Genomic DNA, 14,682 nt, shown 5'->3' on the forward strand with positions numbered 1-14,682 from the left:
TTAGAATTCTATTGTCACCTTTTTAAAAATATACGTTCAAAACACCTTGGCATGGACAACACTCCCCGGGAGTCCAGAATATACCAAAACTGGCGATATCCCCTCCAACGTGCCCTCGTTTGTGTGTGACATTCCGAGCATACTGTTTTCCAACCTAGACAACACACGCAGCCGGACCTCATGCTCTTGCTTACACAGTCTTTCAAGGCTCTGTGTGGCTAAAACCCAGAGGATTTTCTCCTAAGCTCTCTGAAAAGCAAAGGAGGTTACACATCCAATGCTTCCAAGATTGAACTCTTAGTTGTTGAGAGGAACGGAGCACAGCGATTAAGTGTCACAACCCGACTGGGACCTAACCAGGCACGACGTAGGATAAGCCACTTCATTTCTTGTGTCTCATATGAGAATAGCACCCACGCCTCACCGAGTTCTCCTAGGGCCCCGGGGGAGCCACGCACAAGAAGCGCCGAGCCCTGCACCTGGCTCACAGTTATGGTTCCCTGACTTTAGTGCTGCTTCTGTTACTGCAGTGTGACAGCGGGCCCCCAACAGCCTGGGCCATGCCAGAGCCCCTCTATCATCTCCACAGAGAAAGAACCCAGAGAACACGGAAAACATGTTAGACTGTTTAAGTGCCCGGGGTGGCGGCCCTCAAGGGCCATCTCCTCTTTCTAAAGATGCACGAAGAACAACGTGCTCATCATGAAGGTACTGAAGATGCGCGGCAGGAAGCCCTGGCTCCCTCCTGGCGTGGGCTTCTGCGGGGGCTCACGGCGGGCTGCGAGTACCCACAACTACAGAACTATCCAGAAATGTCAGCCAGCGGGGCCACTTTTAGCTGTGGCCAGTGTTCAGCAAGGGCAGATTTTTCACAAATTCCAACCAGGAAGTGTTTAGTTAGAATGCTCCGTTCTGCGTAAGGTGCTGTAGGGGTAACGAAGACTACAAAATGTTCTTTCTGAACCAAAGACTATTCAGAAGTGGGGGGCATGCTTTACGATACGATGCTGAGGTCAGACATCAAACAACATTATATGTACATCAGGGACAACAACAGAAACATACACGTGTGGTCAAGGGCCTACATGCCCTTGCTGGCTCATGGTGTTTGTCCATGTGATTTCCACATTTGGAAATTCATTTTAAGTATCATGCTAGTGCAGAAAGGTCCAAGTATAAGGACGTTCGTGGTAGAGCTTAAAATAGCACAAAAACAAAAAAATTGGAAGCAAAGAAAATGCTCATGAACTGGGGATTTGTGAAATAAAATGGTATCAGAGAGGCACCTGGGTGGCTCAGTGGGTTAGGACCTCTGCCTTCGGCTCAGGTCATGATCCCAGGGTCCTGGGATCGAGCCTCACGTTGGGCTCTCTGCTCCGCAGGGAGCCTGCTTCCTCCTCTCTCTCTCTGCCTGCCTCTCTGCCTACTTGGATTTCTCTCTGTCAAATAAATAAAATAAAAAAGAAAAAGTTTAAAAATAAAATAAAATGGTATCAGAACAATGGAACACGATGTGGTCATTAAAAATAATGATGCGGGCGCCTGGGTGGCTCAGTGGGTTAAGCCGCTGCCTTCGGCTCAGGTCATGATCTCAAGATCCTGGGATCGAGTCCCGCATCAGGCTCTCTGCTCAGCAGGGAGCCTGCTTCCCTCCCTCTCTCTCTGCCTGCCTCTCTGTCTACTGTGATCTCGCTCTGTCAAATAAATAAATAAAATCTTTAAAAAAAATAAAATAAAATAAAAATAATGATGCAGTTGTACGTTTACCATGGGATATACCTAAGATAGTTTAAGTGAAAAAGCGTGATTCTGATGGCTGCATTCTCCCCGCTTCACACATCACCACGTAATGCCAATGGGAAAGCTAGGCTACCTGGTCTGGAAGGTTGTCACACCAAGTAATACAAGTGGTTATCCCGATGGGTTCTATCCTGTAGGACTTTTCGACAGCTTTACTGAGACGTAACTCATATACCACATACTATGCCCAATTAAAACACACAATTCAGTCACCACGATCGCATTTTAGAACACTGTCAGCACTCCAAGATACTCATCAGCAGGCAGTTTTCCATTCCCTCCCCTAATCCTAGGCAACCACTACTCACCTGCTTTCTGTCTCTGTGTCTTCCTGTTCTGGACACTTCATATAAGTATAATTATGTATTATGTGGTCTTTTGTGACTGGCTTCTTCTACTCAGGAGCACGGTTCTAGGGATCACTCCTGCTGGATCACTTCTCTCCCTTCCATGACTAGGCCATATTCAGTCGTACGCATACACCATGTTTTTATCTACCTTCTCGTCCGTCTTTGGACACATGAGTTATTTCTACTTTCCGGTTATTTTGAATGACCCTCGTGTGAACGTAAAGGTTTTGAGGAGATGTATGTTTTCACTGGTCTTGGATCATCACATGATTTTATTTTTTTTATTACCTGCATCTTCCAGCTTTTCTGTAACAGACACTGCTCAGCACAGCTTAAAGACTTAAAAGGGGGAATACCGCGGGTGTGGGTCAGCATCAACTACGGGAGTTCCTTGTCCGGGAAACAAAAATCAAGCCTTGCAGGTTCATCCTTCACATTAGGGGGAACACACAGACATGCCCTCTGATGGGCTTTGGCCGGGGCGGGGGGGGGGTTAGTCAACGATGGTGATCCATTTTTTTAAAATATAGAAGTAACATTTTATTTAATAATTGTTTAGGTAGGCTCCACACTCAACATGGAGCTTGAACTCACAGCCTTGAGATTAAGAGTCAATGCAGTCCACCTACTGAGCTAGCTGGGTGCCCCCAAAAGTAATTCTTGATATCTACCTTCACCAGTTCCATTTTAATGTACTCCTCAATACATGCTTTCATTTAATTCTCACATCAAGCCTATGCAGTGGATATTCCCATTTTACGGGAATGGGCTGAGTCTTTCAGGAGTTCAGAAACTTGACCAATGAGCTGACCCTTTTTTTAAATGCTCTTACTGGGACGTGTACTCTCTCAGCCACATGCTTTCCAGTTTGCCCCAGCCATCCCCACTCCCTATCATCTCATACCCCCCACTACTTTATGCTTCCGGTCTGGCCTCTAGAACACCCAAGGGTGCAGACCATCCTTGTGCTAGGAGATGAAGAGGAAATCCACCCTCCCAAACACAGGCTTCCGGGTGTCTCCTTTGCTGACACACTGGTAGATACAGGGGTGAGCCTCTCTAACTCCACTAACAGGTCAACAGGATGTGGCCTAGAGGGTGTGAACCCAAGGCCTACTGGCCATATCTGGCCCACAGACCGGTCTGACGTGCACAGCATTCCAAACAAATTTGAACACGCCATCATCTAAACACCGGAAGACCGCACATTAAAAACTAACCTCTTAAAGAAAAAGAAAAAAAAGAAGCTTCTAGCTGTTCTTGAAAAGCTGTTCTAGAAATGCCCGGAAGCAACGACATAGCAGGGACTGGGAAGGAGAGCCACCTGCCCTGTCACCCCATCTCTGGCCTATCTGCTCAGGCGCCCAGCCCAGGCAGGCCCACCATCTCCAACACCATCTCCATTCCAGAGAATGGGCCATCCAGCAACGTGCCCTCCCTATCCGTCCACACTCTGGGCCCAGTGGGTACCCACACAGCTTTCAAGGCCCAGCCGACATCTGGCTTCTTCTCTGAACATTCCCCTGCTGACATCCACTCCAGGCTTCTGCCCCAAGGCATGTACTACCTCTTTGCCTATGTTCCACCAGGACTTCCACAAAACTGGATCTCACGAAGCACGCTTACCAAGGGGCAAGCAGCTTGCATCGACCCACCCCATGCTTTTGGTTCCCAAATCCCAGCACAAAGCAGGTGTCCAACAGATGTCTGCTGGACAGGCCACAGGTGAGACAGCTGAAAACAGGCTCAGGCCCCAGGTTCTCACTGTAGCTGCCCCCAAACCACGAGGATCTGTGGCTGGCTCTGGTGTCATCTCTACACATGGATGCAAATGGTCAATGACTTTAATTCAATCATGCCTGTGTAATGAGATCTCCACGAAAAGCCCCAAACCACGGTGTGCAGGGAGCTTCTGAGCTGGTGCTGCACCCCCACCCCATAAGGACAGAAGCTCCAGAACGCTGAGACTCTTCTGGACCCTGCCCTATGCATACGCATCCCTTCCGTCTGCCTGCTCCTGAGTTGTACCCTTTTTGGCAAACCAGTGAGCCTAAGTACAGCACTCCTCCCAAGCTCTGTAAATTGTTCTACAGAATTACAAACCCCAGGAGGCAAATCTGCACTTGGTGCAGGTCCCCCAGGAGCCCCGTTTGTGGCAGGTGTCTGCAGCAGGGGGCAGTCTCCAACTGGGCCCTTCTCCCGGGGGTCTGTGCCAACTGCAGAAGTCAGCGTCGGAACAGAGCTGAATTTTCAGACACCTTGTTAGTGTCAAGAGAATTAGAGATCTGCTTGGTGTGGAAATACTACACAGATTTAGTTGTCAAGAAAAAAAAAAAGACCTATATTTGGTGTGAAAAGGGGTGTCAGGAAACATTATACCATGAGTCATGGCCAAGGCCTTGGGGCTCTGCAGGTGGCCCCTCTGGGTGATCAGACTGTCCCCACTCAACAACCAACCTGGGTTCTTGATTGTGCAAGGTCTGTGGGGTGAGCAGGGGCCACCGAGGCACTGAGGAAGAAGAGCCAGGACAGTCTGGTGTCACGGCAGGCAAGAGCAGAGAGTGCAGCAGGAGGGACAGAACATTCCAGGGCAGTTCTGCTCGCACTGTTCAGTGGAGGCGGCGGTGGTGGGGGGATACGGAGACAGAGGAACAGCCAAGGGATCCAGGACCATGGAGGCCCCAGTGATCCTGACCAGAGGACTTTCAAGGATGTCAGGTTTCTCTCTTGACCCAGGTGGATACTCCACAGCCTTTATCAGTCTTCATTCAACGGTACATTTTAGCACGTTTTCTGAGTGAGCTATATTTGACAGTGAGAGGTGAGAAAACAGTGATGGGGAGGAGGGAATAGAGCACAGACCTTCCCTCCTTGTCAGAAGTTTGGAGAAGCAGTCCATGACGGGACTCGGCGAGCTGGCTAAGGAGAGTAGGAGCCCCTCGCAGCCGGCTTTCAGTAACAGGCGGGGATGGCAGAGAGGGGTGGCCTGAGGGAGGAGGCCTGGGCACTCATTAAGGTAAACATGAGTGGGACACAACGGTGTATGGGCCCCGAATATACAGAGAAAAACAAGGATCACCAGGTAAGTCCCACAGACTCATCAAAATCAAGCAAGTCCAGAGCTAAGAGAATCTTTCTGCTCGCATCAAATGATGCTTGTATAAAACACATACTTTGCAGCGCCCTCCTTATTTATCCTTCTCCGTGAATATTTTTGTGTCAACAAAGGCTCCTGAAATCACCATTTTTCTAACTCTATACCAATCACACCCTGTTTCACTCATTAGCCATAACGGGCTCTAATGAGGACAAAATATTCCCACCCCCTTGTTAGAGAAAACACATGGTCAAGGCCAACCCTCTGTAGCGACTCAGTGAGCTGTGTCCAGCCCCGAAGAACTCACTTTTCTCTCCCCTCCCGGAGAACAGATGACCTGAGCTCCCCTCAGTAAGTACACTTCCTCAAGTTCATGTACTCATGCACTCTTCTGTTGAATAAGCATGCATACATCTTCATCTGCTCCAAAAGGGTGGAAATTCTGGAAAGGATCCCAGAGGGCTGGAAGTGTTCTCAAGTGACCGTATCACACGTAGGCGTGTGCCCTACCCAATGCTGTCCAGGAAAGAGAATGTATATGAACTTCCCAGTGAAAAGGATGCAGGTCAGTATGACCCAACATGTGGTAGCCACCAAGGGGAAAAGGCCCTTCATGTTTAAAACAGAAAAATCAGAATTCTAGCAAGCTCACTAAAGAGGTATTTCTGGGGATAATGGCCAGTATGAATTAGTTATTAAGCTGCAGTATGAAATCTTTTAACAGATTTATAGCTGTCAAATCAGTAGATAAGACTTAATGAGGGAGTAAAGCCAAACCTGGCAGAAGTCTGTAGGGGAAACGTGGTTGGTAGGAGACCAATATGCCTGCGGTCATATTAATCTCTCTCAGAATGGCAGCTGCGTACACAGGCTTGAGGTCCCTTATATGCACGGTCTCGTTTCATTCTTAAAACAACCCTATAAAGGGCACCTCGGTGGCTCAGTGGGTTAAGCCTCTGCCTTCAGCTCAGGTCATGATCCCAGGGTCCTGGGATTGAGCCCCCCATTGGGCTCTCTGTTCGGCGGGGAGCCTGCTTCCTCCTCTCTCTCTGCCTGCCTCTCTGCCTACTTGCGATCTCTGTCTGTCAAATAAATAAAAATCTTAAAAAAAAAAAAAAACACCTCTGACCAAAGCACAGAACCCTCCATGTTCTCCCAGTTGCCTTTGAATTTAATGCTAATCCTAGGCTTGGCAAGTCACTGGCATATTCATTCGTATTTTCAATTCTTCCCAAATCAATGCTTTTGTAAACAGCTTTTGGGTCCAGTGGGAAAAATATGCAAACGTATTAATTCCATTTTTTTCTTTCCAGGTTCTGCAAATATCAACATTACCAATCTGCTCAGAGGAGCATAAAACTGAAATGACATCTTTCAAGTGGGGCAAAATAATTGCTATACGACGGCTCTACCGTTAGTGAAGATTCAACTTACTTCACAGGTTTACTCAACCCAGTGAAGAAAGTTAAACTCTCACGGCTGCACTGCAGTAAACCCAGCATCAAATAAACAGGCGCCCAACAAGATGGCGGAGAGACTCTGGGCCGCCCTTGATGCTGGACAGCACCCGGTCCTTTCAGGGTCAGAGGGCGGTGGGGGTTTATACTCACGGTCAGGTTCCAGTTAATCTGGGGGATCCTCATGTGGAGGTTCAGACTGAACAGGATCAGCAAGACTCCCGTCACCACAAAAGCGCTACAGCTCACAAACTCAAAAAAGTAGAGGCCTTCACACGGGGAGCACTCCATGATGGTCTCTATGCAGATGAACGCAATCAGGGCCAAGATCTAGGAAGAAAATTGGAAACACACACACGTGTGTATATTTAGTATCCATCCGTGGACATATGTGCCTGCCACATTTAAATAAAACCCCACCACCGCCGCCATATGCGGCCAGGAGTCCTCAGGGGACGGCAATATCGCTGTCAGGAACAGGACCCGATGAAATTCTTATGGCAAAGGGACCAAGTCCTAACGTGGACACCTCCGCCCCGCCGTGGTCGCCGGCCACTGTCTGGGGGCGGCTCGGCCACTGGGAACAAACAGGAACGGCTCTGCCATGTGTTCAGTGCTTCCTCCACCACCAGCAAGTGGTCGTGGCCGACACACGTTTCTCATTCCGAGTCCCCTACCGCAATTATGCTGACGCCAGAGGGCAGGGTCCAAATGGTGTCTGTTTATGCCATCTGCAGCTACCCTGGGGGTTCAGGCAGAGGTCAAGCAGGTGGTCGCGGACCCCGGAGGGCTTTAAAACAATTACAAGCGCCTAAAGGAGAGGCCCACCTAATTCATTCACAAGCTATGCTTTTTAAAGGCGATCACCAGGCCTGGCCATTACAAAGTCAGAACGACAGCTTATAAAAATGCTAAAAAATTGGGGCGCCTGTTTGGCTCAGTCAGTTGGGCTGCCTCCAGCTCGGGTCATGATCCCAGCATCCTGGGATGGAGCCCCATATGGGGCTCCTTGCTCAGCGGGGAGCCTGCTTCTCCCTCTCCCTGCCTGCATGCCACTCCCCCTGCTTGGGCGCGTGCTGTCTCTCTCTCTCTCTCTCTCTCTCTCTCTCACTATTTCTCTTGTCAAATAAATAAAATCTTAAAAAAAAAAACGTTGAAAAATCCACCAATAATGGCACCAATTTCTTCCTGAAGGACCAAAGTAACATTCCAGCAATATGTCCTAAGAGCTTGGAGATCACAGTCAAACAGGTATTGGTGGAAATCAACATGTGAGCTTTTTTTTTTTTTAAGATTTATTTATTTGACAGACAGAGAGCACTGGCAGGCAGAGAGGGAGGCAGAGAGAGGGAGGGGGAAGCAGGCTCCCTACCAAGCAGAGAGCCCGATGTGGGACTAGATCCCAGAACCCCAGGATCACAACCTAAGCCGAAGGCAGCAGCCCAACCCACTGAGCCACCCAGACGCCCCACTACGTGAGCTTTTAAAGGAAGATTTCAGGAGAAGGAGGCGGCCCAAAGGCTCAGTGGATGGCCCAGGGAGCAATGAAAGGTCAGGTGGTCTTGCACCAAAAACCAGATCGATCTTGGGCTCCTGGCCTCTACTCGAGCACTTCTCCAACCAAGTACCTCGCAGCCCACCACATGTCTGTTGGGCTGGCAGGAAGGGCTACTAAAGATGGCGAAAGTTCCCGCCAGAAGACCTGAGCTCGGACAGGAGAACAAAGGCCCAAGCAGGAATCTGAGACCCCCGCCCCGGGCTCCCATGGACCAATGGGATCCCGATGAGCAGGCGGGATATCCAAATAAGGGAAACTTCCAAAAGACCCCTGAGCTTCCTCGAGACCCCTTAAAAGCCCCCTCCTCCCTGCCTTGGGCGCGACTTCCGCCACTCTGCTTTCCAGAGTGGCGGAACCTCGCCCGAGGGTGCCCACCTCCTCCCGGCGCAACTTTCCTGGCTCCCCTTCTCCTGAGCCCTGAAACTTCGCTGGAGAGCGTTTTTAATCAATCTTGCCTTGCACCCACTTTGCCTGGTGTTGTGTTTATCTCGCCGGAAAAAAAACTTTACATTTGGTGCCGAAACCCGGGAAGGGGATTGAGCCCCCACACAGTGGGGAGGCTCTCTCCTTTCCCTGGCCGAACCGGACCTGCCTTTCCAAACGCCACTTCCGAAGCTGTGGTGAGTTTCCCCGATTCCGCACCTCCTTCCGGAAAGCCCTGCCCTAATCACGGCCGCGTCAGGGTGGACCCCGCCAGTCACCAGGTGACCTCCGTGACTCCGAGAGGCTGGGAGACGTCCTAACCTCTATGGTAGTTGACACAGTTTTTCCGCAACCCAGTGGTGGACGAGGGGACACCTTCCTCCAGCCCTCGGGTTGCCCGGCAACGAATCGTGGGGACCTCCCAATCCAAATTCGACCCTAAAACATCCCGGGGGTGTTTTAGGCCTGCTGGCCAATCTTAAAACCCTGGAACTGGACCAGGACCTGCGAAAACGACGTTACTGTACTGTCGCTTGGCCACAATACCGATTAGACAATCAGTCCCAATGGCCTCCGGAAGGCACATTTAACTATCAGATTTTCATGGACCTAAATAACCTCAGCAGAAACCAAGGCAGATGGGCCAAGGTCCCTTATGTCCAGCTTTCTGGACTCTGCACTCTCACCCCTTCCTCTGCTCTCACTGCTCCACCTCTCAGGTCCTCTTGGCCCGCTCCCCTCCCCCTACCCTGCCACCCACTGTTCCCAAAGACTCAGACCTCTCCTCCCCCTCTCCTCTCTCTGAACCCCCGGAGAGCTTCACCCACCCACTGACAAGAGGGCCTCTGGTTCCTCCTCCTCCTCCTTACCGCGATCCTTCACCCCAAGGTCCCTTAAATTCAGGATTTCTGAACCGGCGCTCTCGTCTACCCCTCCTTCTCTCCCTCCCCACTCCTATTCGAACTCCGCAGTAAACGGGAAACTCCAATCAAAGTTTACTGAAGGTCAAATAGGCTCTTGTTATTTGTTAAAATCTGCTAGCAAAGAGATGACTAGAACTGATGGTTAATTGTGTGTCTCGGAGTTTTAATGGGTCATTCTTTTTTTTTTTTTTTTTTTTTTTTTTTTTTTAAAGATTTTTATTTTTATTTATTTATTTGACAGAGAGAGATCACAAGTAGGCAGAGAGGCAGGCAGAGAGAGAGAGAGAGGAGGAAGCAGGCTCCCCGCTGAGCAGAGAGCCCGATGCGGGACTCGATCCCAGGACCCTGAGATCATGACCTGAGCCGAAGGCAGCGGCCTAACCCACTGAGCCACCCAGGCGCCCCTAATGGGTCATTCTTAAGGTAGCATTCAGTCTTTGGTAACCGTTAACCGAATGGGATAAAATACCAGAGCGCTGGTCCCGGAACTAGGTTTACGCTTTTGAAATCTGTTGTTGGTAAACACCTTTTGTGCTTAATTGAATTCTGTTTTAACAGCCGCAGGGCTACTGTTTGAGCTAGATCCTTTCATAAAGAATGGAAGGGGAGACTGATCATCTCCCATTAGCCAGGGATACCCAAAGGGGAGGGTGTCCAATCTGTTTGAATCTGAAGAGTGCCTGACTGCGTGAATGTGTCTGTGTGGCTCCAGCCGCACTAGGGCTCGAAAGCCCCCCCCCCCCCGAGTTAGTCTGCCCCCCAAGGGAGGTTGCTGGAGCTGAGGAAGTTGTTTGAGTTCATGCACCCTTCTCTCTACAGGACCTTTCCCAAATTGAGAAACGTTTGGGCTCCTTTTCGGCCAGTCCTGATAACTACATTAAAGAATTCCAATATCTGGCCCAAGCCTATGACCTCACCTGGCATGACTTACATGTGGTCCAGACCACCACCCTCACCATAGAGGAGAGGGAACGCATCCAGGCTGCTGCCCGGGAGCACGCGGATCAAGTCCAGCTCACTGATGCTGCCATGCCAGTTGGAGCCCGGGCAGTCCCACCTGTAGAACCAGGTTGGGATTATCAGGATGGCCAAGATGACCACTGGCGCCGCGACCGCATGGTCCAGTGTCTCATAGCCGGCATGAGGGCAGCCTCTAATAAGGCCGTTAATTACGACAAGATTAGGGAGATGGTCCAGGCCCCTACGACAACCCCACCATGTTTCTTAACCAGTTGACCGAACCTTTAACCCAGTACACTCGCTCGGACCCTGCCTTTCCTGCGGGGGCCACGGTACTGGCTACTCATTTTATCTCTCAATCAGCACCGGATATACAGAGAAAGTTAAAGAAGGCTGAGGAGGACCCTCAGACCCCCATTTCTGACTTGGTGAAAATGGCATTTAAGGTCTTTAATTCCCGTGAGGAGGTGGCTGAGCTTAAACGACAAGCCATATTCCAGCAAAAGGTTCAGTTGCAGACCCAAGCCTTGGTAGCAGCCCTGCGGCCGGCCGGCTCCGGGAGCCAGCAGAGAGGGGCAACCAATCACCCCCCCCCGGGGGGGGGCTGTTTCAAATGCGGGGCCGAGGGACATTGGGCTCACCAGTGCCCCAATCCAAAGCCCCCAACTCGGCCTTGCCCTCAATGCCATTTGATGGGCCACTGGAAATCCGACTGCCCTAACCTCGGGGTATCTTCGGCACCTCAACGTGGGGGGCCCCCCGAGACAGTAAGTATGGCCTTTCAACTGCTTGGATTGGAGGACGACTGACGAAGCCCAGACTCAGCCACCCCTCTCACCCAGGCCAAGCCCAGGGTTACGCTCCAGGTAGTGGGTAAGTCCATCTCTTTTTTGCTGGACACGGGGGCTACCTACTCTGTTCTGCCTTCCTACTCGGGACTTACTCGAACCTCACCAATTACTGTTATGGGGATCGATGGGACCTCCTCCAATCCTAGGGTGACCCTTCCCCTTACCTGTAGCCTGGATGGGTTTCCCTTCCCCCACTCGTTCCTATGATTCCTTCCTGCCTGGTCCCTCTACTGGGTAGGGACATTCTCCAGAAACTAAGGGCAACTATCTGCCTCTCCCCTTCCTCCCCTCTATCCACCTCAACCCGTCTCATCCTACACCTCTCCACTCCCTCAACCCTCACTCCAGATGACCTACCTACTGTAGACCCTCAGGTGTGGGACACCTCGGAACCCATCATCGCTTCCCACCTTACTCCGGTTAAAGTACAGCTTAAGGATAACTCTAAGTTTCCCTCAAGCTCAGTTCCCTATTTCCTTAGCCCACCGCCGGGGCGGCCTGAAATTATCATAGAACGGCTTTAACGTCAGGGACTCCTGATCCCCATCATTTCCCCCATAACACCCCATCCTCCCAGTACGCAAGCCCTCAGGGGCTTATCGACTGGTACAAGACCTTAGGCTTATCAACGAGGTCGTGGTCCCCCTCCACCCAGTCGTTCCTAACCCTACTGTCTTGCGTTCCCCCAAACACCTCTCACTTTACTGTACTGGAGCTAAAGGACGCTTTTTTCACCGTCCCTTTGCACCCTGATTCCTATTTTCTTTTTGCCTTCACCTGGGAGGATCCTGACACGCATGCTTCTGGACAACTAACTAGGACTGTTCTACCCCAGGGGTTAAGGGACAGCCCTCACATTGTCGGCCAGGCCTACAGACTTAACAGCAGTGCGTCCTTAAGGCCAGCACTCTACTACATATGTGGATGACTTCCTCCTCTGCAGCCCCTCCCTCTCGGTCTCCCAAGACAACACCTCCACCCTACTTAACTTTCTGGGGGCCAAGGGATATCAAGTACCCCCCTCTAAGGCCCTCAACATGACCTTAGGGCAGCCCATCACGGTCTACTCTCCTGCCGACTCACAGACCTTAGCCACCGATCCCTGGCCCATCTGACTCCTCGTCTCCAGCTATTGCATCTGCTATTCCTAGAGAACCCGCATCTCTCTCTCTCTACCTCCCCCCGCTTAAACCCTGCAACTTTACTGCCTATACCCTTGCCAGATAAGGGGTGGATCTACATCTAGGACAGGATTGCCCTGCCAGGCAATCTGGTGCACACCTTGATTACTGACATCCACCAATCCCTCCATAGTGGCCCATAGGCTCTCCACTAATTTCTTCAGCCATTGTTCTATCATCCTTCCTTATCTAAGGTAATCGAAGTTGTCCACAGGGCTTGCAAAACCTGTTCCGTCGTGAATTCACAAGGAGGAATCCCGCAGACCAGGGCCTAACCAACAGCTCCGAGGTCATCAGCCGGGGGAAGACTGACAACTGGACTTCACTCCCATGCCTCGCCATAAAATACATTTCACAGGCTGGATCAAGGCATACCTCATGGCCCGGGAAACAGCGGACGTAGTGGCTACAATACTCATCGAGCGCATCATCCCGACGTTCGGATTGCCCCGGACCCTCCAGTCGGACAACGGACCTGCCTTCATCCCCAGTGTAACCCAACAGGTAGCTGAGAGCCTCAACATAACCTGGAAACTTCACATCCCGTACCACCCACAGTCATTGGTAAGGTAGAAAAGGCCAACGCAGTGCTCAAAGCCCAACTCACCAAACCTACCCTAGAAACCCATCTTTCCTGGCCTACACTTCTGCCTATGGCTCTCAAAAGACTCCTGGCTACGCCCCGCGGGTCTTCAGGCTTAAGCCCATTTGAATTACTATACGGCCGGCCCTTTCTTAGAAATCATAGCCCTCCGGCCCTTTCCCCGCCTCTTTTATCCTATCTACCTTACCTCACTTATGTCCGTAGGGATACCCCTCCCTATTGACTGGCCACTCCCCAACTTCAGGGCCACAAATAATACGGTCCATATGGGCCCCATGGGGGAAACATACCTATTATTAATGTGTCCTCCCTTACCACCGCAGCTGCCATATCACTAACTCCTCCCTCCTGTACTGTCCTCCCTCGGGAATATTTCTCTTGTGCCCTCAGGGAAGCTATCACTGCCTGACCACTAATGACTCCCCTGGGCTGTATATTCATTCTATCTCCTTCTACCACCATCTACTCTGAATCCCAGCTGCTGTCCATCCTATTTCCCCAAAACCATGGAGGAAGGGCTGCCCACCTCCCATTCATAACAGGGGCAGGAATAGCCACAGGGGTGGCAACTGGAACAGCGGGATAGGAACCTCCATAGACTTTTCTTACAAACTCTCCCAAGCCCTGAATGATGACACGGAACGGGTTGCTGACTCCCTCACAGCCCTACAGACGCAAGTCACCAGCCTGGCAGCCTTAGCTCTACAGAACCGACGGGCCTTAGACCTTCTGACAGCCGAAAAAGGGGGGACCTGCCTATTCTTAAATGAAGAATGTTGTTACTTTGTTAACCAGTCAGGTATAGTTACTTCCAAGATCAAAGAACTCAGGGATCGGATCCAAGCACGGTGGCGAGACACATCCTCCTCCTGTCCAGGCCCCCTACAACTGGGTAACCTGGCTGCTCCCTCTGGCGGGACCTGTATGCATAATCCTCCTTCTAATCTCAGTTGCTCCCTGTCTTTTCCGGTATTTGCAGGGAAGCCTACAAGAACTTGCCTGAGTATCTGTCAATCAACTCCTCCTCCAGCCCTACTCTCGCCTGCCCACTTCTGACTACCCCTATGACGACGCCCCCTGTCAGCAGGAAGTAGCCAGAACCAAGTCGACGCCCCTGACACCATTATATTAAGCAAAAGGTCGGAATGTTGGGCTGGCAGGAAGGGCTACTAAAGATGGCGAAAGTTCCCGCCAGAAGACCTGAGCTCCGACAGGAGAACAAAGGCCCAAGCAGGAATCTGAGACCCCCGCCCCGGGCTCCCGTGGACCAATGGGATCCCGATGAGCAGGCGGGATATCCAAATAAGGGAAACTTCCAAAAGACCCCTGAGCTTCCTCCGAGACCCCTTAAAAGCCCCCTCCTCCCTGCCTTGGGCGTGACTTCCGCCACTCTGCTTTCCGGAATGGCGGAACCTCGCCCAAGGATGCCCACCTCCTCCCGGCACAACTTTCCTGGCTCCCCTTCTCCTGAGCCCTGA

At 51.2% G+C, this 14,682-nt stretch overlaps 1 protein-coding gene across 4 annotated transcripts in view; it reads right to left on the minus strand.

The window, feature by feature from the left end:
- Window positions 1-14,682, minus strand: part of CMTM4 (CKLF like MARVEL transmembrane domain containing 4) — a 73,674-nt gene that overhangs the window by 9,583 nt on the left and 49,409 nt on the right. For all 4 annotated transcript variants that reach the window (XR_009400922.1, XR_009400920.1, XR_009400921.1 and 1 more), the window contains exon 2: window positions 6,858-7,034. Coding sequence is in view for 1 of the 4 variants with exons in the window: in XM_059383352.1 (XP_059239335.1) it covers window positions 6,858-7,034 (177 nt within the window). In the remaining 3 variants the exon portion in view is untranslated. The remainder of the gene's footprint in view (window positions 1-6,857; window positions 7,035-14,682) is intronic.

The sequence above is a fragment of the Mustela nigripes genome, chromosome 17, assembly GCF_022355385.1.
Source record: "Mustela nigripes isolate SB6536 chromosome 17, MUSNIG.SB6536, whole genome shotgun sequence".
NCBI classification, from domain to species: Eukaryota; Metazoa; Chordata; class Mammalia; order Carnivora; family Mustelidae; genus Mustela; species Mustela nigripes.